The 25,633-nt window shown below is 47.9% G+C and overlaps 1 protein-coding gene across 1 annotated transcript in view; it reads left to right on the top strand.

Moving 5' to 3' along the window:
- Positions 1-23,321, top strand: part of pigk (phosphatidylinositol glycan anchor biosynthesis, class K) — a gene marked incomplete in the record, with an annotated part of 31,843 nt that extends 8,522 nt beyond the window's left edge. Inside the window, 5 exon segments of the mRNA XM_031810334.1 lie at positions 9,447-9,564; positions 10,104-10,214; positions 19,106-19,281; positions 20,192-20,264; positions 21,162-23,321. Of these exon segments, the coding sequence (XP_031666194.1) occupies positions 9,447-9,564; positions 10,104-10,214; positions 19,106-19,281; positions 20,192-20,264; positions 21,162-21,278 (595 nt within the window).
- Positions 23,322-25,633: the final 2,312 nt, after the last annotated feature.

Genomic DNA, 25,633 nt, shown 5'->3' on the forward strand with positions numbered 1-25,633 from the left:
GGAGAGAAGAGGGATGGGGTAGGGGGGGGGGGAGAGAAGAGGGATGGGGTTAGGAGGGGGAGGGAGAGAAGAGGGATGGGGTTTAGGAGGGGAGGGAGAGGAGGGGAGGGAGAGAAGAGGGGTGGGGTTAGGAGGGGAGGGAGAGAAGAGGAATGGGGTTAGGAGGGGGGTGAGGAGGGAGGGAGAGAAGAGGAATGGGGTTAGGAGGGGAGGGAGAGGAGGGGAGGGAGAGAAGAGGGATGGGGTTAGGAGGGGAGGAGAGAAGAGGGATGGGGTTAGGGAGGGGAGGGAGAGAAGAGGGATGGGTTAGGTGGGGAGGGAGAGAAGAGGGATGGGGTTAGGGGGGGAGGGGAGAGAAGAGGGATGGGTTAGGAGGGGAGGGAGAGAAGAGGAATGGGGTTAGGAGGGGAGGGAGAGAAGAGGAATGGGGGAGGGAGAGGAGGGGAGGGAGAGAAGAGGAATGGGGAGGAGAGGAGGGGGAGGGAGAGAAGGGAATGGGGTTAGGAGGGGAGGGAGAGAAGAGGGATGGGGTTAGGAGGGGAGGAGAGAAGAGGGATGGGGTTAGGAGGGGAGGGAGTGAAGAGGGATGGGGTTAGGAGGGGAGGGCATTGAGAAGAGGAATGGGGTTAGGAGGGGAGGGAGGAGGGGAGGGAGAGAAGAGGGATGGGGTTAGGAGGGGAGGGGGAGAAGAGGGATGGGGAGGGAGAGAAGAGGGATGGGTATGGGGTTAGGAGGGGAGGGAGAGAAGAGGGATGGGTTAGGAGGGGAGGGAGAGAAGAGGGATGGGTTAGGAGGGGGGGTGAGGAGGGGAGGGAGAGAAGAGGAATGGGGTTAGGAGGGGAGGGAGAGGAGGGGAGGGAGAGAAGAGGGATGGGGTTAGGAGGGGAGGGAGAGAAGAGGGATGGGGTTAGGAGGGAGGGAGAGAAGAGGGATGGGGTTAGGTGGGGAGGGAGAGAAGAGGGATGGGGTTAGGGGGGGAGGAGAGAAGAGGGATGGGTTAGGAGGGGAGGGAGAGAAGAGGAATGGGGAGGGAGAGGAGGGGAGGGAGAGAAGAGGAATGGGGGAGGGAGAGGAGGGGAGGGAGAGAAGAGGGATGGGGTTAGGAGGGGAGGGAGAGAAGAGGGATGGGGTTAGGAGGGGAGGGAGTGAAGAGGGATGGGGTTAGGAGGGGAGGGAGAGAAGAGGAATGGGGTTAGGAGGGAGGGAGGAGGGGAGGAGAGAAGAGGGATGGGGTTAGGAGGGAGGGAGAGAAGAGGGATGGGGAGGGAGAGAAGAGGGATGGGGTTAGGAGGGGAGGGAGAGAAGAGGGATGGGGTTAGGAGGGGAGGGAGAGAAGAGGGATGGGGTTAGGAGGGGAGGGAGGGGAGGGGAGAGAAGAGGGATGGGGTTAGGAGGGGACGGAGAGAAGAGGGATGGGGAGGGAGAGAAGAGGGATGGGGTTAGGAGGGGAGGGAGAGAAGAGGGATGGGGTTAGGGGGGGAGGGAGAGAAGAGGGATGGGGTTAGGAGGGGTGGAGAGAAGAGGGATGGGGTTAGGAGGGGAGGGAGAGAAGAGGGATGGGGTTAGGAGGGGAGGGAGTGAAGAGGATGGGGTTAGGAGGGGAGGGAGAGAAGAGGGATGGGGTTAGGGGGGGAGGGAGAGAAGAGGGATGGGTTAGGAGGGGTGGGAGAGAAGAGGGATGGGGTTAGGAGGGGAGGGAGAGAAGAGGGATGGGGTTAGGAGGGGAGGGAGTGAAGAGGGATGGGGTTAGGAGGGGAGGGAGAGAAGAGGAATGGGGTAGGAGGGGAGGGAGAGAAGAGGAATGGGGTTAGGAGGGGAGGAAGGGTGAGGAGGGGAGGGAGAGAAGAGGGATGGGGTTAGGAGGGGAGGGAGAGAAGAGGGATGGGGTTAGGAGGGGAGGGAGAGGAGGGAGAGAAGAGGGATGGGGTTAGGAGGGGAGGGAGGGGAGGGAGAAGAAGAGGGATGGGGTTAGGAGGGGAGGGAGAGAAGAGGAATGGGGTTAGGAGGGGAGGGAGGGGAGGGAGGGTGAGGAGGGGAGAGAGAGAAGAGGGATGGGGTTAGGAGGGGAGGGAGAGGATGGAGGGAGAGAGAGAAGAGGGATGGGTTAGGAGGGGAGGGAGAGGAGGGGAGGGAGAGAAGAGGGATGTGGTTAGGAGGGGAGGGAGAGAAGAGGGATGGGGTTAGGAGGGGAGGGAGAGAAGAAGGATGGGGTTAGGAGGGGAGGAGAGGAGGGGAGGGAGGAGAAGAGGGATGGGGTTAGGAGGGGAGGGAGAGAAGAGGAATGGGGTTAGGAGGGGAGGGGAGGGAAGGGAGGGAGGGTGAGGAGGGGAGGGAGAGAAGAGGGATGGGGTTAGGAGGGGAGGGAGAGAAGAGGGATGGGGTTAGGAGGGGAGGGAGAGAAGAGGGATGGGGTTAGGAGGGAGAGGAGGGGAGGAAGAGAAGAGGGATGGGGTTAGGAGGGGAGGGAGAGAAGAGGGATGGGGTTAGGAGGGGATGGAGTGAAGAGGGATGGGGTTAGGAGGGGAGGGAGAGAAGAGGAATGGGGTTAGGAGGGGAGGGTGAGGAGGGGAGGGAGAGAAGAGGGATGTGGTTAGGAGGGGAGGGAGAGAAGAGGGATGGGGTTAGGAGGGGAGGGAGAGGAGGGGAGGGAGAGAAGAGGGATGGGGTTAGGAGGGGAGGGAGAGAAGAGGAATGGGGTTAGGAGGGGAGGGAGGGTGAGGAGGGGAGGGAGAGAAGAGGGATGGGGTTAGGAGGAGGGGAGGGAGAGGAGGGGAGGGAGAGAAGAGGGATGGGGTTAGGAGGGGAGGGAGAGAAGAGGGATGGGGTTAGGAGGGGAGGGAGAGGAGAGGGATGGGGTTAGGAGGGGAGGGAGAGAAGAGGGATGGGGTTAGGAGGGGAGGGAGTGAAGAGGGATGGGGTTAGGAGGGGAGGGAGAGAAGAGGAATGGGGTTAGGAGGGGAGGGAGGGAGGGTGAGGAGGGGAGGGAGAGAAGAGGGATGGGTTAGGAGGGGAGGGAGAGAAGAGGGATGGGGTTAGGAGGGGAGGGAGAGAAGAGGGATGGGGTTAGGAGGGGAAAGAGGGATGGGGAGGGGAGGGAGAGAAGAGGGATGGGGTTGGGAGGGGAGGGAGAGAAGAGGGATGGGGAGGGAGAGAAGAGGGATGGGGTTAGGAAGGGAGGGAGAGGAGGGGAGGGAGAGAAGAGGGATGGGGTTAGGGGGGGAGGGAGAGAAGGGGGATGGGGTTAGGAAGTGAGGGAGAGAAGAGTGATGAGGAGGGGAGGGAGAGAAGAGGGATGGGGTTAGGAGGGAGAGGAGGGGAGGGAGAGAAGAGTGATGGGGTTAGGAGGGGAGGGAGAGGAGGGGAGGGAGAGAAGAGGGATGGGGTTAGGAGGGGAGGGAGAGAAGAGGGATGGGGTTAGGAGGGGAGGGAGAGAAGAGGGATGGGGTTAGGAGGGGAGGGAGAGAAGAGGGATGGGGTTAGGAGGGGAGAGAGGGATGGGGAGGGAGAGATGAGGGATGAGGGATGAGGAGGGGAGGGAGGGATGGGGAGGGTGTGTCAACATGTCAACACTGTCATTAGTACATGTCAACACCGTCATTAGTACACGTAAACACCGTCATTAGGACATGTCAACACCGTCATTAGTACATGTCAACACCGTCATTAGTACATGTCAACACCGTCATTAGGACATGTAAACACCGTCATTAGGACATGTCAACACCGTCATTAGGACATGTCAACACCGTCATTAGGACATGTCAACACCGTCATTAGGACATGTCAACACCGTCATTAGGACATGTCAACACCTTACTCGGCATTCCAGCGGTGTGTTTGATCTGCGGATAGCCACCTAAACATCCCTCTTATGCCTGACTGAAGTGAGTTCGGAAAAAAACAGAATATATTCAACTTGGAAATAGTTTTCACAAACTGAATCTAAACTCAGAATCCAATAGGCTTCTCAAAAACAACAGGGTCACTGTGGTAGGATGTTGATTGGTGATTTCCTACATTTAAGTTCCATCGTGTAGCCTGATTTCAGATGTGTCCATGTTAACGGGATTATTGGAAAGCCTCCTCCTTGGAAAGCACGTAAATGTTTTAAACTATTATATGACTTTTTGTTACGTTACATCCTTATTCTAAAATGGATGAAACATTTATCAATCTACCCCATGATGACATCACAATACCCCATGATGACATCCCAATACCCCATGATGATATCACAATACCCGATGACATCCCAATACCCCATGATGACATCACAATACCCCATGATGACATCACAATACCCCATGATGACATCACAATACCCCATGATGACGTCCCAATACCCCATGATGATATCACAATACCCCATGATGACATCACAATACCCCATGACATCACAATACCCCATGACATCACAATATCCCATGACATCACAATACCCCATGACATCACAATACCCCATGATGACATCACAATACCCCATGATGACATCACAATACCCCATGATGACATCACAATACCCCATGATGACATCACAATACCCCATGATGACATCACAATACCCCATGATGACATCACAATACCCCATGATGACATCACAATACCCCATGACATCACAATACCCCATGATGACATCACAATACCCCATGATGACATCACAATACCCCATGATGACATCCCAATACCCCATAATGACATCCCAATACCCCATGATGACATCCCAATACCCCATGATGACATCACAATACCCCATGATGACATCCCAATACCCCATGATGACATCCCAATACCCCATAATGATATCACAATACCCGATGACATCCCAATACCCCATGATGACATCACAATACCCCATAATGACATCACAATACCCCATAATGACATCACAATACCCCATAATGACATCACAATACCCCATAATGACAACACAATACCCCATAATGACATCACAATACCCTATGATGACATCACAATACCCCATGATGACATCACAATACCCTATGATGACATCACAATACCCCATGATGACATCACAATACCCCATGATGACATCACAATACCCCATGATGACATCACAATACCCCATGATGACATCACAATACCCCATGATGATATCACAATACCCCATGATGACATCCCAATACCCCATGATGACATCCCAATACCCCATGATGATATCACAATACCCCATGATGACATCACAATACCCCATGATGACATCACAATACCCCATGATGACATCACAATACCCCATGATGACATCACAATACCCCATGATGACATCCCAATACCCCATGATGACATCACAATACCCCATGATGACATCACAATACCCCATGATGACATCACAATACCCCATGATGACATCCCAATACCCCATGATGACATCACAATACCCCATAATGACATCACAATACCCCATGATGACATCACAATACCCCATGATGACATCACAATACCCCATGATGACATCACAATACCCGATGATGACATCATAATACCCCATGATGACATCACAATACCCCATGATGACATCACAATACCCCATGATGACATCCCAATACCCCATAATGACATCACAATACCCCATGATGACATCACAATACCCCATGATGACATCCCAATACCCCATGATGACATCCCAATACCCCATAATGACATCACAATACCCCATGATGACATCTCAATACCCCATGATGACATCACAATACCCCATGATGACATCACAATACCCCATGATGACATCACAATACCCCATAATGACATCACAATACCCCATGATGACATCACAATACCCCATAATGACATCACAATACCCCATGATGACATCACAATACCCCATGATGACATCACAATACCCCATAATGACATCACAATACCCCATGATGACATCACAATACCCCATAATGACATCACAATACCCCATAATGACATCACAATACCCCATGATGACAGAGAAAAGGTTTTTTAGACATGTTTGCAAATATATTAAGAACAAATACCTTATTTACCTAAGTATTCAGACCCTTTGCTGTGAGACTCAATTAAGCTCAGGTGCATTCTGTTTCCATTGATCATCCTTGAGATGTTTCTACAACTTGATTGGAGTCCAGCTGTGGTAAATTCAATTCATTGGACATGATTCGGAAAGGCACACACCTGTCTAAAAAGGGTCACACAGTTGACAGGTGCACGTCAGAGCAATAACCAAGTCGTGAGGTCGAAGGAATTGTCCGTAGAGCTCCGAGACAGGATTGTGTTGAGGCACAGATCTGCGGAAGGGTACCAACAAATGTCTGCAAAGTTTAAGGTCCCCAAGAACACAGTGGCCTCCATCATTCTGAAATGGAAGAAGTTTGGAACCACCAAGACTCTTCTTAGAGCTGGCTCCCCGGCCAAACTGAGCAATCAGGGGAGAAGGGCCTTGGTCAGGGAGGTGACAAAGAACCCAATGGTCACTCTGACAGAGCTCCAGAGTTCCTCTGTGGAGATGCGAGAACCTTCCAGAAGGACAACCATCACTGCAGCCCTCCACCAATCAGGCCTTTATGGTAGAGTGGACAGACTGAAGCCACTCCTCAGTAAAAGGCACATGACAGCCCGCTTGGAGTTTGCCAAAAGGCACCTAAAGGACTCTCAGACCACGAGAAACAAGATTCTCTGGTCTAATGAAAACAAGATTGAACTCTTTGGCCTGAATGCCAAGCGTCATATCTGGAGGAAACCTGGCACCATCCCAGCGGTGAAGCATGGTGGTGGCAGCAATATGCTGTGGGGATGTTTTCCAGTTGCAGGGACTGGGAGACTAGTCAGGATCGAGGGAAAGATAAATGGAGCAAAGTACAGAGAGATCCTTGATGAAAACCTGCTCAGGACCTCAGACTAGGGCAAAGGTTCACCTTCCAACAGTGTGCGCTAACCAAGGTAGCCAGGTGCCAGGTGTTTCCTCTGACACATTGGTGCGGCTGGCTTCCGGGTTGGAGGCGGGCTGTGTAAAGAAGCTGTGCGGCTAGGTTGGGTTGTGTATCGGAGGACGCATGGCTTTCAACCTTTGTCTCTCCTGAGCCCGTACGGGAGTTGTAGCGATGAGACAAGATAGTAACTACTAACAATTGGATAACACGAAATTGGGGAGAAAAGGAGGTAAAAACATTTTTTTAAATAAAAAATAAATAGCTGTGCAGAAACCCCCCCCATACAACCTGACAGAGCTTGAGAGGATCTGCTGAGAAGAATGGGAGACACTCCCCAAATACAGGTGTGCCAAGCTTGTAGCGTCATCCCCAAGAAGACTCAAGGCTGTAATTACTAAAGGTGCTTGAACAAAATACTGAGTAAAGGGTCTGAATACTTATGTTGTTTTTTTTTTTATTATGCATTTGCAAATTTTTTAAAAACTGTTTGTTGTGTCATTACGGGGTATTGTGTGTAGATTTGATGAGGATACTTAAATTTGTTTTAGAATAGCACGGAATCCAATCCGGCTGCGCCATCGTGCGCCATCGTGCATAAATGTATTTTGTCCCCCGACACCAAACGTGATCACAACACACAGGTTAAAATATCAAAACAAACTCTGAACCAATTACATTAATTTGGGGACAGGTCAAAAAGCATTCAACATTTATGGCACTTGCTCGCTAATTTGTCCTATTTAGCCAGCTTGCTGTTGATCGCTAATTTGTCCTGGGATATAAACATTGAGTTATTTTACCTGAAATGCACAAGGTCCTCTACTCCCGACAATTAATCCACACATAAAACGGCCAACCAAATCGTTTCTAGTCATCTCCTCCTTCCAGGACTTTTCATTTTTGAACTTATATGGTGATTGGCTACTAAACTTTCATAGTATTACCACGACGACCGACAACACAGTTAGTCTTTCAATCAGCCACGTGGGTATAACCAATGAGGAGATGGAACGTGGGTATCTGCTCCTATAAACCCATGAGGAGATGGGACATGGGTATCTGCTCCTATAAACCCATGAGGAGATGGAATGTGGGTATCTGCTCCTATAAACCCATGAGGAGATGGAATGTGGGTATCTGCTCCTATAAACCCATGAGGAGATGGGAGAGGCAGAACTTGCTTTGCGATCTGCGTCACCAATAGAACTGACTTCTCCACTGCAGGTGACGCGAGTGGTATATAGTGGTATATAGTGGTATATAGTGGTATAGTCCGGGTGTAAGGCTTTTAATGTAACAAAATGAGGAAGTCAAAGGGTATGAATAGTTTACAAAGGCACTGTATTTATTTGGACAGTGAAGCTAAATACAAATTATGGATAGTCATGAATGAATCTTGAAAAGTGTATGCTAACTAAGACATGCTAACCTCTCAGCATTACAATAACAGAAGAAGTTAGCATACCCCCAAGACATGCTAACCTCTCGCCATTACAATAACAGCGGAGGTTAGCATACCCCCAAGACATGCTAACCTCTCACCATTACAATAACAGAGGAGGTTAGCATACGCCCAAGACATGCTAACCTCTCAGCATTACAATAACAGAAGAAGTTAGCATACCCCCAAGACATGCTAACCTCTCAGCATTACAATAACAGAAGAAGTTAGCATACCCCCAAGACATGCTAACCTCTCGCCATTACAATAACAGCGGAGGTTAGTATACCCCCAAGACATGCTAACCTCTCACCATTACAATAACAGGGGATACCCCCAAGACACACTAACCTCTCACCATTACAATAACAGGGGAAGTTAGCATACCCCCCAAGACATGCTAACCTCTCAACATTACAATAACAGGGGAAGTTAGCATACCCCCAACACATGCTAACCTCTCACCATTACAATAACAGGGGAAGTTAGCATACCCCCCAAGACATGCTAACCTCTCAACATTACAATAACAGGGGAAGTTAGCATTTTATATCATACCCCCAATACATGCTAACCTCTCACCATTACAATAACAGGGGAAGTTAGCATTTTATATCATACCCCCAACACATGCTAACCTCTCACCATTACAATAACAGGGGAAGTTAGCATACCCCCAAGACATGCTAACCTCTCACCATTACAATAACAGGGGAAGTTAGCATACCCCCCAAGACATGCTAACCTCTCACCATTACAATAACAGGGGAAGTTAGCATTTTATATCATACCCCCAATACATGCTAACCTCTCACCATTACAATAACAGGGGAAGTTAGCATACCCCCAAGACATGCTAACCTCTCACCATTACAATAACAGGGGAAGTTAGCATACCCCCCAAGACATGCTAACCTCTCACCATTACAATAACAGGGGAAGTTAGCATACCCCCAAGACATGCTAACCTCTCACCATTACAATAACAGGGGAAGTTAGCATGTCTTGGGGGATTGATATTTATGCCTCTGTAACATTCTTATTCATTATTCACGATTCACATACATATATGTGTCTGTCTGTGTTTACAGGTACAATGAGCTGCTGTTCATCATTGATACTTGTCAGGGAGCCTCCATGTATGAGAGATTTTACTCTCCTAACCTCATGGCCCTGGCCTCCAGTCAAGTAGGAGAGGACTCCCTGTCGGTAAGTAACCAGAACACACACACACCTGGCCTCCAGTCAAGAAGGAGAAGTAAGATGTTGTTGACATGGTAGTATCTCTGTGTTGTCCTCTATGGTGTTGACATGGTAGTAGCTCTGTGTTGTCCTCTGTGTTGTTGACATGGTAGTAGCTCTGTGTTGTTGACATGGTAGTAGCTCTGTGTTGTTGACATGGTAGTAGCTCTGTGTTAACAATGTGTTAACAATCCTCCCTCTGATCTAGTCTCCATAAAACCACTTTACCTATAACCACTGGGATTATCATTGAACGCTTGAAGAACGATCTGGACTTAATGGCCATGTACTCTGTTATAATCTCCAACTGGAGCAGTCAGAAGAGGACTGGCCATCCTTCTTAGCCTGGTTTCTCCTAGCCACCGTGCTTCTACACCTGCATTGCTTGCTGTTTGGGGTTTCTGTTTGGGGTTTCTGTATAATCTGCTGATGTAAAAAGGGCTTTCTCAATACGTTAGATTTGATAAGAGTTCCTATGTATGAAACGCCACGTATTGTTCTTCCAGCACCAGCCAGACCTGGCTATCGGGGTCCATCTAATGGACAGGTACACATTCTACCTGTTGGAGTTTCTGGAGGATATTCACCCTGCTAGCACCGCTAACATGAATGATCTGGTGAGTCTCTCGCACGCTCTCTACCTCTCTGAGGCCTTTCTCTGGTTGTGGGGTTAGCTTTAAAGGGGGTAAAAGCTGGGGTTGGTCCTGAAGGGGGTCATGGTGGGTTGGTCCTAAAGGGGGTAAAGGTGGGGTTGGTCCTAAAGGGGGTAAAGGTGGGGTTGGTCCTAAAGGGGGTAAAGGTGGGGTTGGTCCTGAAGGTGGGGTTGGTCCTAAAGGGGGTAAAGGTGGGGTTGGTCCTAAAGGGGGTAAAGGTGGGGTTGGTCCTAAAGGGGGTAAAGGTGGGGTTGGTCCTGAAGGTGGGGTTGGTCCTAAAGGGGGTAAAGGTGGGGTTGGTCCTTTTTCGGCAAGACAGATCTTCCAAAGGTGGGGGAGTGGCAATCTTCACCAAGGATCACCTTCAGTGGTCAGTTGTCTCCACCAAGTCTGTCCCCAAACTATTTGATTTGATAGTTTTAAGCATTGGCCTGTACCCTACCTGCCCTAAGCTCTCTCCTGGCCCCTTACATGAAGCCTGAATTTGTCCTGCTAGGTGACCTAAACGGGGACATGCTTAAACCACCTGACCAAGTCCTAAAGCAATGGGACTCCCTAAATCTTTCTCAGATTATCACCAATCCCACAAGGTCTGACTCCAAACACCCAGAAAAGGCTACTCTCCTTGATGTTATCCTCACAAATAATCCTGATAGGTGTCAATCTGGTGTTTTCTGTAATGACCTTTAGTGATCACTGTTTCACAGCCTGTGTTCGTAATGGCTGCTCAGTGAAACGACCTGTCCTGATATGTCAGACGCTTGCTAAAAAACTTTAATGAGCAAGCCTTCCTTCATGACCTGGCCTCTGTAAAATGGTATAGAATCAGCTTGATCCCCTCTGTCGAAGACACTTGGATCTTCTTTTTGATATTTTCAGTGCTATTGTTAACAAACACGCCCACATTTAAAAAAAAAAAGAGAATTAAAAACAGGTTCAGCCCCCGGTTCGACTGTGATCTTGCAGAGTTACTCCACCTCAAGCATTACATTTGGTGAAAGGCTCAGCCACGCATACTCTGGCTGACTGGCTCAAGTTCAGGCAAATGAGAAATAAGTCCACTCAGGCTATCTGGAAGGTCAAAGGTAGTTACTTTAAGGAGCAGTTCTCTCTCTGTGGGTCGAACCCCTAGAAGTTCTGGAAAACGGTTAAAGATCTGGAGAATAAATCCTCCTCCTCCCAGCTGCCCATGTCCCTTAATGATGATGTGGTTGTTACTGACAAGGACCACATGTCCCTTAATGATGATGATGTGGTTGTTACTGACAAGGACCACATGTCCCTTAATGATGATGATGTGGTTGTTACTGACAAGAAGCACATGTCCCTTAATGATGATGATGTGGTTGTTACTAACAAGGAGCCCATGTCCCTTAATGATGATGATGTGGTTGTTACTAACAAGGAGCCCATGTCCCTTAATGATGATGATGTGGTTGTTACTGACAAGGACCACATGTCCCTTAATGTTGATGTGGTTGTTACTGACAAGGACCACATGTCCCTTAATGTTGATGATGTGGTTGTTACTAACAAGGACCACATGTCCCTTAATGATGATGTGGTTGTTACTAACAAGGACCACATGTCCCTTAATGATGATGTGGTTGTTACTAACAAGGAGCCCATGTCCCTTAATGTTGATGATGTGGTTGTTACTAACAAGGAGCCCATGTCCCTTAATGTTGATGATGTGGTTGTTACTGACAAGGAGCCCATGTCCCTTAATGATGATGTGGTTGTTACTGACAAGGAACCCATGTCCCTTAATGATGATGTGGTTGTTACTGACAAGGACCACATGTCCCTTAATGTTGATGTGGTTGTTACTGACAAGGACCCCATGTCCCTTAATGATGATGTGGTTGTTACTGACAAGGACCACATGTCCCTTAATGTTGATGATGTGGTTGTTACTGACAAGGACCACATGTCCCTTAATGTTGATGATGTGGTTGTTACTGACAAGGACCACATGTCCCTTAATGTTGATGATGTGGTTGTTACTGACAAGGAGCCCATGTCCCTTAATGTTGATGTGGTTGTTACTGACAAGGACCACATGTCCCTTAATGTTGATGATGTGGTTGTTACTGACAAGGACCACATGTCCCTTAATGTTGATGATGTGGTTGTTACTGACAAGGAGCCCATGTCCCTTAATGTTGATGTGGTTGTTACTGACAAGGACCACATGTCCCTTAATGTTGATGATGTGGTTGTTACTGACAAGGACCCCATGTCCCTTAATGATGATGTGGTTGTTACTGACAAGGACCACATGTCCCTTAATGTTGATGATGTGGTTGTTACTGACAAGGACCACATGTCCCTTAATGTTGATGATGTGGTTGTTACTGACAAGGACCACATGTCCCTTAATGTTGATGATGTGGTTGTTACTGACAAGGAGCCCATGTCCCTTAATGTTGATGTGGTTGTTACTGACAAGGACCACATGTCCCTTAATGTTGATGATGTGGTTGTTACTGACAAGGACCACATGTCCCTTAATGTTGATGTGGTTGTTACTGACAAGGACCACATGTCCCTTAATGTTGATGTGGTTGTTACTAACAAGGACCACATGTCCCTTAATGTTGATGTGGTTGTTACTGACAAGGACCACATGTCCCTTAATGTTGATGATGTGGTTGTTACTGACAAGGACCACATGTCCCTTAATGTTGATGTGGTTGTTACTGACAAGGACCACATGTCCCTTAATGTTGATGTGGTTGTTACTAACAAGGACCACATGTCCCTTAATGTTGATGTGGTTGTTACTAACAAGGACCACATGTCCCTTAATGTTGATGTGGTTGTTACTAACAAGGACCACATGTCCCTTAATGTTGATGATGTGGTTGTTACTGACAAGGACCACATGTCCCTTAATGTTGATGATGTGGTTGTTACTAACAAGGACCACATGTCCCTTAATGTTGATGATGTGGTTGTTACTAACAAGGACCACATGTCCCTTAATGTTGATGATGTGGTTGTTACTAACAAGGACCACATGTCCCTTAATGTTGATGATGTGGTTGTTACTGACAAGGACCACATGTCCCTTAATGTTGATGATGTGGTTGTTACTGACAAGGACCACATGTCCCTTAATGTTGATGTGGTTGTTACTAACAAGGAGCCCATGTCCCTTAATGTTGATGATGTGGTTGTTACTAACAAGGAGCCCATGTCCCTTAATGATGATGATGTGGTTGTTACTAACAAGGAGCCCATGTCCCTTAATGTTGATGATGTGGTTGTTACTGACAAGGACCACATGTCCCTTAATGTTGATGATGTGGTTGTTACTGACAAGGACCACATGTCCCTTAATGTTGATGATGTGGTTGTTACTAACAAGGACCACATGTCCCTTAATGTTGATGTGGTTGTTACTAACAAGGAGCCCATGTCCCTTAATGTTGATGATGTGGTTGTTACTAACAAGGAGCCCATGTCCCTTAATGATGATGATGTGGTTGTTACTAACAAGGAGCCCATGTCCCTTAATGATGATGATGTGGTTGTTACTAACAAGGAGCCCATGTCCCTTAATGATGATGATGTGGTTGTTACTGACAAGGACCACATGTCCCTTAATGATGATGATGTGGTTGTTACTGACAAGAAGCACATGTCCCTTAATGATGATGATGTGGTTGTTACTGACAAGGAACCCATGTCCCTTAATGATGATGATGTGGTTGTTACTGACAAGGACCACATGTCCCTTAATGTTGATGATGTGGTTGTTACTGACAAGGACCACATGTCCCTTAATGTTGATGATGTGGTTGTTACTGACAAGGACCACATGTCCCTTAATGTTGATGATGTGGTTGTTACTGACAAGGACCACATGTCCCTTAATGTTGATGATGTGGTTGTTACTGACAAGGACCACATGTCCCTTAATGTTGATGATGTGGTTGTTACTGACAAGGAACCCATGTCCCTTAATGATGATGTGGTTGTTACTGACAAGGACCACATGTCCCTTAATGTTGATGATGTGGTTGTTACTGACAAGGACCACATGTCCCTTAATGTTGATGATGTGGTTGTTACTGACAAGGACCACATGTCCCTTAATGTTGATGATGTGGTTGTTACTGACAAGGACCACATGTCCCTTAATGTTGATGATGTGGTTGTTACTGACAAGAAGCACATGGCTGAGCTCTTTAATCACCACTTCATTAAGTCAGGATTCCTATTTGACTCAGCCATGCCTCCTTACCCATCCAACATTTCCTCATCTCCCACCCCTTCTAATGCGACTAGCCCCTAGGCTCCTCCCTCTTTTTCTCCTGACCCGCTACAAAGTTTCTCCCTGCAGGCGGTCACTGAATCCGAGGTGCTAAAGGAGCTCCTTAAACTTGACCCCAAAAAACATCTGGGTTAGATGTTATAGACCCTTCTTTAAGGTTGCTGCCCCTATCATCGCCAAGCCAGACAGGAGGGAGGGGGGGCAGACAAGGTGCCTGACCTCACAGCTTTGGGCTCTGCTCTCTGTACTCTTCCTCCCTTCATCTTGAGACCTGATGGGGGGGAGAGACGGGGGAACTTGAGAGCTGATGGAGGGTGGGGGCGCGTCTTGAGACCTGATGGGGCCCTGGTCATAAGTAGTGCATTGTTTAGGGAATAGGGTTCCATTTGTGATGCGTCTAGGACCTTATTACCACCCTCCCTCCCCCTAGGGGTTCTACTGCCCCCTCCCTCCCCCTGGGGTTCTACTGCCCCCTCCCTCCCCCTAGGGGTTCTACTGCCCCCTCCCTCCCCCTGGGGTTCTACTGCCCCCTCCCTCCCTCTAGGGGTTCTACTGCCCCCTCCTGCTCCCTAGGGGTTCTACTGCCCCCTCCCTCCCCCTAGGGGTACTACTGCCCCCTCCTGCTCCCTAGGGGTTCTACTGCCCCCTCCCTCCCCCTAGGGGTTCTACTGCCCCCCTCCCTCCCCCTGGGGTTCTACTGCCCCCTCCTGCTCCCTAGGGGTTCTACTGCCCCCTCCTGCTCCCTAGGGGTTCTACTGCCCCCTCCCTCCCCCTAGGGGTTCTACTGCCCCCCTCCCTCCCTCCCCCTGGGGTTCTACTGCCCCTCCTGCTCCCTAGGGGTTCTACTGCCCCCTCCTGCTCCCTAGGGGTTCTACTGCCCCCTCCCTCCCCCTAGGGGTTCTACTGCCCCCTCCCTCCCACTGGGGTTCTACTGTCCCCTCCTGCTCCCTAGGGGTTCTACTATCCCCTCCCTCCCCCTGGGGTTCTACTGCCCCCTCCCTCCCCCTGGGGTTCTACTACCCCCTCCTGCTCCCTAGGGGTTCTACTATCCCCTCCCTCCCCCTGGGGTTCTACTGCCCCCTCCCTCCCCCTGGGGTTCTACTGTCCCCTCCTGCTCCCTAGGGGTTCTACTGCCCCCTCCCTCCCCCTAGGGGTTCTACTGCCCCCCCTCCCTCCCCCTGGGGTTCTTGAGAGCTGATGGAGGGTGGGGGCGCGTCTTGAGACCTGATGGGGCCCTGGTCATAAGTAGTGCATTGTTTAGGGAATAGGGTTCCATTTGTGATGCGTCTAGGACCTTATTACCACCCTCCCTCCCCCTAGGGTTCTACTGCCCCCTCCCTCCCCCTGGGGTTCTACTGCCCCCTCCCTCCCCCTAGGGGTTCTACTGCCCCCTCCCTCCCCCTGGGGTTTCTACTGCCCCCTCCCTCCCTCTAGGGGTTCTACTGCCCCCTCCTGCTCCCTAGGGGTTCTACTGCCCCCTCCCTCCCCCTAGGGGTACTACTGCCCCCTCCTGCTCCCTAGGGGTTCTACTGCCCCCTCCCTCCCCCTAGGGGTTCTACTGCCCCCCTCCCTCCCCCTGGGGTTCTACTGCCCCCTCCTGCTCCCTAGGGGTTCTACTGCCCCCTCCTGCTCCCTAGGGGTTCTACTGCCCCCTCCCTCCCCCTAGGGGTTCTACTGCCCCCCTCCCTCCCTCCCCCTGGGGTTCTACTGCCCCTCCTGCTCCCTAGGGGTTCTACTGCCCCCTCCTGCTCCCTAGGGGTTCTACTGCCCCCTCCCTCCCCCTAGGGGTTCTACTGCCCCCTCCCTCCCACTGGGGTTCTACTGTCCCCTCCTGCTCCCTAGGGGTTCTACTATCCCCTCCCTCCCCCTGGGGTTCTACTGCCCCCTCCCTCCCCCTGGGGTTCTACTACCCCCTCCTGCTCCCTAGGGGTTCTACTATCCCCTCCCTCCCCCTGGGGTTCTACTGCCCCCTCCCTCCCCCTGGGGTTCTACTGTCCCCTCCTGCTCCCTAGGGGTTCTACTATCCCCTCCCTCCCCCTGGGGTTCTACTGCCCCCTCCCTCCCCCTGGGGTTCTACTGCCCCCTCCTGCTCCCTAGGGGTTCTACTGCCCCCTCCCTCCCCCTGGGGTTCTACTGCCCCCCCTGCTCCCTAGGGGTTCTACTGCCCCCTCCTGCTCCCTAGGGGTTCTACTGCCCCCACCTGCTCCCTAGGGGTTCTACTGCCCCCTCCCTCCCCCTGGGATTCTACTTCCCCCTCCCTCCCCCTAGGGGTTCTACTGCCCCCGCCTGCTCCCTAGGGGTTCTACTGCCCCCTCCCTGCCCCTGGGGTTCTACTGCCCCCTCCCTCCCCCTGGGGTTCTACTGCCCCCGCCTGCTCCCCAGGGGTTCTACTGCCCCCGCCTGCTCCCTAGGGGTTCTACTGCCCCCTCCCTCCCCCTGGGGTTCTACTGCCCCCACCTGCTCCCTAGGGGTTCTACTGCCTGCTCCCTAGGGGTTCTACTGCCCCCTCTTGCTCCCTAGGGGTTCTACTGCCCCCTCTTGCTCCCTAGGGGTTCTACTGCCCCCTCCCTCCCCCTGGGGTTCTACTGCCCCCTCCTGCTCCCTAGGGGTTCTACTGTCCCCTCCCTCCCCCTGGGTTCTACTGCCCCCTCTTGCTCCCTAGGGGTTCTACTGCCCCCTCTTGCTCCCTAGGGGTTCTACTGCCCCCTCCTGCTCCCTAGGGGTTCTACTACCCCCTCCCTCCCCCTGGGTTCTACTGCCCCCTCATGCTCCCTAGGGGTTCTACTGCCCCCTCCTGCTCCCTAGGGGTTCTACTGCCCCCTCCCTCCCCCTGGGGTTCTACTGCCCCCTCCTGTTCCCTAGGGGTTCTACTACCCCCTCCCTCCCCTGGGGTTCTACTGCCCCCTCCTGCTCCCTAGGGGTTCTACTGCCCCCTCCCTCCCCCTGGGGTTCTACTGCCCCCTCATGCTCCCTAGGGGTTCTACTACCCCCTCCTACTAACCCAAGCCACAATGGGCATTACCTTCACAAACTACAAACCCTTTAAATCCATTGTGGCCTGGGCCAGACATTCTGATGGATCACCTCCCACTAATGCATATTATTTCCACCAATCTTGTTGTTTTGTGAAGCTGCCCTGTCTCTTTGTTCTAGATTTCGTTTGTGGTATTAACAATCAATAATATGGATTAGTCTCCCTGGGCCAGAAGGGCTGTGTTTGGCGGGGGGAAGGGGCCGTGTTTGGAGGGGGGAAGGGGCCGTGTTTGGAGGGGGGAAGGGGCCGTGTTTGGTAGGGAGAAGGGACCCTGTTTAGAGAACCCTGCTTTACAACCTCCTAGAGTTGGGTTTGATAAACTGGAACACAAAGAGTCAGTGTGTTCCAGTTTAAGGTTTGTCCTAAGAGTCAGTGTGTTCCAGTTTAAGGTTTGTCCTAAGAGTCAGTGTGTTCCAGTTTAAGGTTTGTCCTAAGAGTCAGTGTGTTCCAGTTTAAGGTTTGTCCTAAGAGTCAGTGTGTTCCAGTTTAAGGTTTGTCCTAAGAGTCAGTGTGTTCCAGTTTAAGGTTTGTCCTAAGAGTCAGTGTGTTCCAGTTTAAGGTTTGTCCTAAGAGTCAGTGTGTTCCAGTTTAAGGTGTGTCCTAAGAGTCAGTGTGTTCCAGTTTAAGGTGTGTCCTAAGAGTCAGTGTGTTCCAGTTTAAGGTGTGTCCTAAGAGTCAGTGTGTTCCAGTTTAAGGTGTGTCCTAAGAGTCAGTGTGTTCCAGTTTAAGGTTTGTCCTAAGAGTCAGTGTGTTCCAGTTTAAGGTTTGTCCTAAGAGTCAGTGTGTTCCAGTTTAAGGTGTGTCCTAAGAGTCAGTGTGTTCCAGTTTAAGGTGTGTCCTAAGAGTCAGTGTGTTCCAGTTTGAGGTGTGTCCTAAGAGTCAGTGTGTTCCAGTTTAAGGTGTGTCCTAAGAGTCAGTGTGTTCCAGTTTAAGGTTTGTCCTAAGAGTCAGTGTGTTCCAGTTTAAGGTTTGTCCTAAGAGTCAGTGTGTTCCAGTTTAAGGTTTGTCCTAAGAGTCAGTGTGTTCCAGTTTAAGGTTTGTCCTAAGAGTCAGTGTGTTCCAGTTTAAGGTTTGTCCTAAGAGTCAGTGTGTTCCAGTTTAAGGTGTGTCCTAAGAGTCAGTGTGTTCCAGTTTAAGGTGTGTCCTAAGAGTCATTGTGTTCCAGTTTAAGGTGTGTCCTAAGAGTCAGTGTGTTCCAGTTTAAGGTGTGTCCTAAGAGTCAGTGTGTTCCAGTTTAAGGTGTGTCCTAAGAGTCAGTGTGTTCCAGTTTAAGGTGTGTCCTAAGAGTCAGTGTGTTCCAGTTTAAGGTGTGTCCTAAGAGTCAGTGTGTTCCAGTTTAAGGTGTGTCCTAAGAGTCAGTGTGTTCCAGTTTAAGGTGTGTCCTAAGAGTCAGTGTGTTCCAGTTTAAGGTTTGTCCTAAGAGTCAGTGTGTTCCAGTTTAAGGTGTGTCCTAAGAGTCAGTGTGTTCCAGTTTAAGGTGTGTCCTAAGAGTCAGTGTGTTCCAGTTTAAGGTGTGTCCTAAGAGTCAGTGTGTTCCAGTTTAAGGTGTGTCCTAAGAGTCAGTGTGTGTCCACTCCGGGCCACCGTACAGACCTTTTCCTCCGGGACTCCGGAAACGTCCTCATCACCGACTTCTTTGGCAGTGTCCGTAAAGTAGAGATCACCATGGAAACCATCAACCTGACAGCTCCCATGGTGCATCTGGCTGTGGAAAGGTAAGATTTCTTGTTATTGTTGTTGGAGTAAAGTCACTTCACACATCAAATGTTAGCAGGAAGAATTGACTGTATCTTCTCTACAACTAAAGGTTAAAAGAAACCAAGATCATTTTTTTGTATTAATTTGACTGATTTTAAAGGAGTCACAGTAATAAACAGAGACACTTTTATAGTTTTTCAATTGAAATTATTATAAAAAAGGTGTTGCAACCAATAGAATGTTATACTTTATGAACTGGGTGGTTCGAGCCCTGACTGCTGATTGGCTGACAGCAGTGGTATATCAGACCAGTATAACACGAGTATGACAATACATTTATTTGTATATTTCTCATTATGTTGGTAACCAGTTTATAATAGCAATAAGGCTCCTTTTGTGGTTTGTGGTATATGGCCAATATACCATGGCTTAGCTGTGGTATATTTAGATAGAAACTGTGCCAACTAACCACTCACATAATCTCACCCACAATACAGCCGTTTTTTATAGTGTTGTGTACCAGACTTCTGTCTCTCTAATGGTGTGTGTTGTGTACCAGACTTCTGTCTCTCTAATGGTGTGTGTGTGTGTGTAGTCTAATGTATGTGTAGTCTAATGTATGTGTAGTCTAATGTATGTGTAGTCTAATGTGTGTGTAGTCTAATGTGTGTGTAGTCTAATGTGTGTGTAGTCTAATGTGTGTGTAGTCTAATGTGTGTGTAGTCTAATGTTGTGTGTTTTGTCGTGTCTAATGTTGTGTGTTTTTGTCTTATCTAATGTTGTGTGTTTTATCTAATGTTGTGTGTTTTGTCTAATGTTGTGTGTTTTGGTCGTATCTAATGTTGTGTGTTTTGTCTAATGTTGTGTGTTTTGTCTAATGTTGTGTGTTTTGGTCGTATCTAATGTTGTGTGTTTTTGTCTTATCAGACCAGTAAGTGAGCTGAAGACAGAGAGCCAGTCATATGTGGACCAACTACCAGTGGCTGAGATTATACACCAGGTGAGACACTGTGGATCTCTGCCCAGTCGTCACGACTACCCACTCGGTCTAATCGGTGGCAGTGGTATATCAGACCAGCCATTAGGCCCTATGTTAAAATAGCCTTCTCTTTCCCTTATGCATTCTGCTGTTCCTTCCTGGAAGTGTCCCACTATTATTCTATAGTTACAAACAAACAAACAAACCTCCAGTCAGCGGCAGTCTTGTGGGCGAAAACATCTTCGTTGACGAGAGGTTGAAGGAGAATGGCGCATGCTAACAGGCTGGCCACAAACAGGAGAATAACGGCGCAGTACAACAGTGGTGTGCAGAACAGCTTCTCCAACAGAACTCTCTGATCCTTGTCATGGATATGACAAGACAGCAGACGACCACACCGGGTTCCACTCCTATCATAATGAGAAGACTCCAGTGGGCAACGCCATCACCAACCCTGGACAATTCAGGAGTGGAAAAACATGGCCTGGTCTAACGAATCCTGGTTCCTGTTGGGTCATGCTGATGGCAGAGTGAGGATTTGGCATCAGGAGGATGACTCCATGTCCCCGTTCTGCCTGGTGTCAATGGTACAGGCTGGTGGTGTAACGGTGTGGGGAATGTTTTCCTGGCACACGTTAGGTCCCTTGATACCAACTGAACAAGATTTCCATGCCACAAAGAATTCAGGATATTCTAGAGGCAAAGGGGGGTTCGACCCGGCACTATAAACACACGCTTCTTTAACTTGTATGCCAAGTGGATTCCAATAGTGATATGTTAACTACTTATTGATTAAAGACGTACAATTTAGGAAGTATGTTTGTTTTTTGTACCTGTGTTCTATATTGTACGACATCACATGTTGATGTATTTCTGCGTATGTACCAAGATGTCTTGTCTGTCTTCCCCGTCCTGTAGAAACCAAAGCAGAGGGACTGGCACCCTCCAGATGGTTTCATCCTGGGTTTGTGGACTCTCATCCTCCTGGTCTTCTTCAAGACGTACGGCGCCAAGCACCTTAAGCACATCTTCTAACCCCTGACCTTTGAAGCCCGACCTCTGACCCATTTCTGCTCCTTGTGCAGTTTGCACTAGTTCCCTTGGCTTCCTAGATTTAAAAGAGGACTGGTATAGGACTCATGGTGAATACTCTAAAGCGCAGGCTTTCATCCATCCAAGTGCACAACTGCGCACTTCAGGATAAAGGACAGGCAATTGGGACGCGGTGTTGGCGAGCTCCCAATCTTCTGGATTACTAGAAGACTACAAAGACATTATTAACAGGGAAAGAATGGCGCAGTCTTTTAGTGGTAATTGCCTTTGTAGTCATTCTATTTCTATGGTTATTAACATTATCGAACGGGGCGATCTGTGATTGGTACATCCAGTTTGTTATTGTTTGAAGAGCAGATTGCCCCTTTTTCTAACATCATATTGTTTATGTTTAAACTCTGAACTGTGTTGGAGAGAATGTGGTGACACAACACTGACCTGCACAAAGACACACATTGTTGTGCCTTTCTGGACATAAACAGTACTCTGACTACTGTTACTGCTGGTGTTTATTATCCTGTGTTGGAGAGAATGTGGTGACACAACACTGACCTGCACAAAGACACACATTGTTGTGCCTTTCTGGACATAAACAGTACTCTGACTACTGTTACTGCTGGTGTTTATTATCCTGGACATAAACAGTACTCTGACTACTGTTACTGCTGGTGTTTATTATCCTGTGTTGGAGAGAATGTGGTGACACAACACTGACCTGCACAAAGACACACATTGTTGTGCCTTTCTGGACATAAACAGTACTCTGACTACTGTTTACTGCTGGTGTTTATTATCCTGGGCATAAACAGTACTCTGACTACTGATTACTGCTGGTGTTAATTATCCTGGGCATAAACAGTACTCTGATTACTGCTGGTGTTAATTATCCTGGGCATAAACAGTACTCTGACTACTGATTACTGCTGGTGTTAATTATCCTGGGCATAAACAGTACTCTGATTACTGCTGGTGTTAATTATCCTGGGCATAAACAGTACTCTGACTACTGATTACTGCTGGTGTTAATTATCCTGGGCATAAACAGTACTCTGACTACTGATTACTGCTGGTGTTAATTATCCTGGACATAAACAGTACTCTGACTACTGCTGGTGTTAATTATCCTGGGCATAAACAGTACTCTGACTACTGATTACTGCTGGTGTTAATTATCCTGGGCATAAACAGTACTCTGACTACTGATTACTGCTGGTGTTAATTATCCTGGGCATAAACAGTACTCTGACTACTGATTACTGCTGGTGTTAATTATCCTGGACATAAACAGTACTCTGACTACTGCTGGTGTTAATTATCCTGGACATAAACAGTACTCTGATTACTGCTGGTGTTAATTATCCTGGGCATAAACAGTACTCTGACTACTGATTACTGCTGGTGTTTATTATCCTGGACATAAACAGTACTCTGACTACTGATTACTGCTGGTGTTTATTATCCTGGGCATAAACAGTACTCTGACTACTGATTACTGCTGGTGTTAATTATCCTGGACATAAACAGTACTCTGACTACTGATTACTGCTGGTGTTAATTATCCTGGGCATAAACAGTACTCTGACTACTGATTACTGCTGGTGTTAATTATCCTGGGCATAAACAGTACTCTGATTACTGCTGGTGTTAATTCTGTATTGTATGGAATCTGGTGAATAGGGGTTTAGAGTTAAAACACAACTGAAGATTAAAGGATGGACGCAGCGAATGCTGGAAGAAACAATCCTATGTTTGTTGTATTTTAATTTTTTATTGTTGCATGGTTTAGAATTTAAAGAGGGAGAACGGAAAAGGAAATTGAGGATAAAATGAAGGGTTAAAAAAAATACTGGAAAGCAATGGTCCTTCTCAGGAGAGCAGACGGATGTGTTCTTTGAGATGGTTGATTGTCTTATTTGATGTCGTTTAAGGAAATGTGTGTATTCTTTTTTCCCTTGATTTTGTGTCTGGCAGCAGAGCTGTCTTTTTCCCTCATATCTATAATTAAATTGATGGGACTGAAAGGCACTGAATTGAGTCGATGCTGATAAGAATATCATTTATTTAAGAGCATGCTGCTCTACATATTTCAGCACCAGGCTTTTTGGCTTAAGTTGCTACTCAGAACTGTAGGGATTTTTTCTAAAGGGATTTAGGGATTTTTTCTGGTCTAAAGTAGTGCACTATATAGGGAATAGGGTTCAATAGGACTCTGGTCTAAAGTAGTGCACTATATAGGGAATAGGGTTCAATAGGGCACTGTCCACATTTGACTTTATCAGCCAACGAGACCAGTAACGAACAGCAGAATCACTAGTCAACAAGACCAGTAACGAACAGCAGAATCACTAGCCAACAAGACCAGTAACGATCAGCAGAATCGCTAGCCAACAAGACCAGTAACGAACAGCAGAATCACTAGCCAACAAGACCAGTAACGAACAGCACAATCACTAGCCAACAAGACCAGTAACGAACAGCACAATCACTAGTCAACAAGACCAGTAACGAACAGCACAATCACTAGCCAACAAGACCAGTAACGAACAGCAGAATCACTAGCCAACAAGACCAGTAACGAACAGCAGAATCACTAGCCAACAAGACCAGTAACGAACAGCAGAATCACTAGCCAACAAGACCAGTAACGAACAGCAGAATCACTAGCCAACAAGACCAGTAACGAACAGCAGAATCACTAGCCAACAAGACCAGTAACGAACAGCAGACTCACTAGCCAACAAGACCAGTAACGAACAGCACAATCACTAGTCAACAAGACCAGTAACGAACAGCAGAATCACTAGCCAACAAGACCAGTAACGAACAGCAGAGTCACTAGCCAACAAGACCAGTAACGAACAGCACAATCACTACCCTGTCAATCTACTGAACTATTCTATTGGTCAGCTTGTTGTGCTGTGTGAGAAAGAAATGGCCTATTCCAAACAGATCCTGGGACAGTTGTGGGACGGTAGATCCCAAATTCATACAACCAGTAGACCTGGGTTACATGAGTCTGATGCAACAGATCAAAACGTTTAGTTTAGTATGTTGATAAACTATTATTTCTTCATATTATAAGCGCAGCAAAGCTACTTGTGAGTGAATGAATGCAATTAGTGGGGAAACATGTGGCAGAGATGAGAATATCTGTTTGACATATAGAAAGAGATCTAATATGCTACAACTAGCATGGGATGCTAATATGACTAGGATGATCAACTAGCATGGGATGCTAATATGACTAGGATGATCAACTAGCATGGGATGCTAATATGACTAGGATTATCAACTAGCATGGGATGCTAATATGACTAGGATTATCATCAACTAGCATGGGATGCTAATATGACTAGGATTATCAACAACTAACATGGGATGCTAATATGACTAGGATTATCAACAACTAGCATGGGATGCTAATATGACAAAGATTATCATCAACTAGCATGGGATGCTAATATGACAAGGATTATCATCAACTAGCATGGGATGCTAATATGACTAGGATTATCAACAACTAGCATGGGATGCTAATATGACTAGGATTATCAACAACTAACATGGGATGCTAATATGGCAAGGATTATCATCAACTAGCATGGGATGCTAATATGACCAGGATTATCATCAACTAGCATGGGATGCTAATATGACTAGGATTATCATCAACTAGCATGGGATGCTAATATGACTAGGATTATCATCAACTAGCATGGGATGCTAATATGACTAGGATTATCATCAACTAGCATGGGATGCTAATATGACTAGGATTATCATCAACTAACATGGGATGCTAATATGACTAGGATTATCATCAACTATCATGGGATGCTAATATGACTAGGATTATCATCAACTAGCATGGGATGCTAATATGACTAGGATTATCATAAACTAGCAATGTTATGCTAATATGACTAGGATTATCATCAACTAGCATGGGATGCTAATATGACTAGGATTATCATCAACTAGCATGGGATGCTAATATGACTAGGATTATCATCAACTAGCATGGGATGCTAATATGACTAGGATTATCATCAACTAGCATGGGATGCTAATATGACTAGGATTGGTACTTTGGCTACCGGACAATAAAGTAAAACTGAAAACCAGTAGAACAGGAGAGACATGCTGGTGCCATTAGGGAATATGGAAGTCTTTCTAAAAAATGATTGCCTCCAAGTTTCTATGGTCGTATTTTGTCCTACTTTGAAGCAAGGTAAGTCATGCCTCATAATATGAAGTAAAATGTTCATGTTTCAAACTATTTGAGTATACGTTTAAAAAACAACGCGTACTACGTCCAGCTCAATGCAAAGTGGTTG

Source organism: Oncorhynchus kisutch, linkage group LG30 (genome assembly GCF_002021735.2).
Source record: "Oncorhynchus kisutch isolate 150728-3 linkage group LG30, Okis_V2, whole genome shotgun sequence".
Lineage (NCBI taxonomy): Eukaryota > Metazoa > Chordata > Actinopteri > Salmoniformes > Salmonidae > Oncorhynchus > Oncorhynchus kisutch.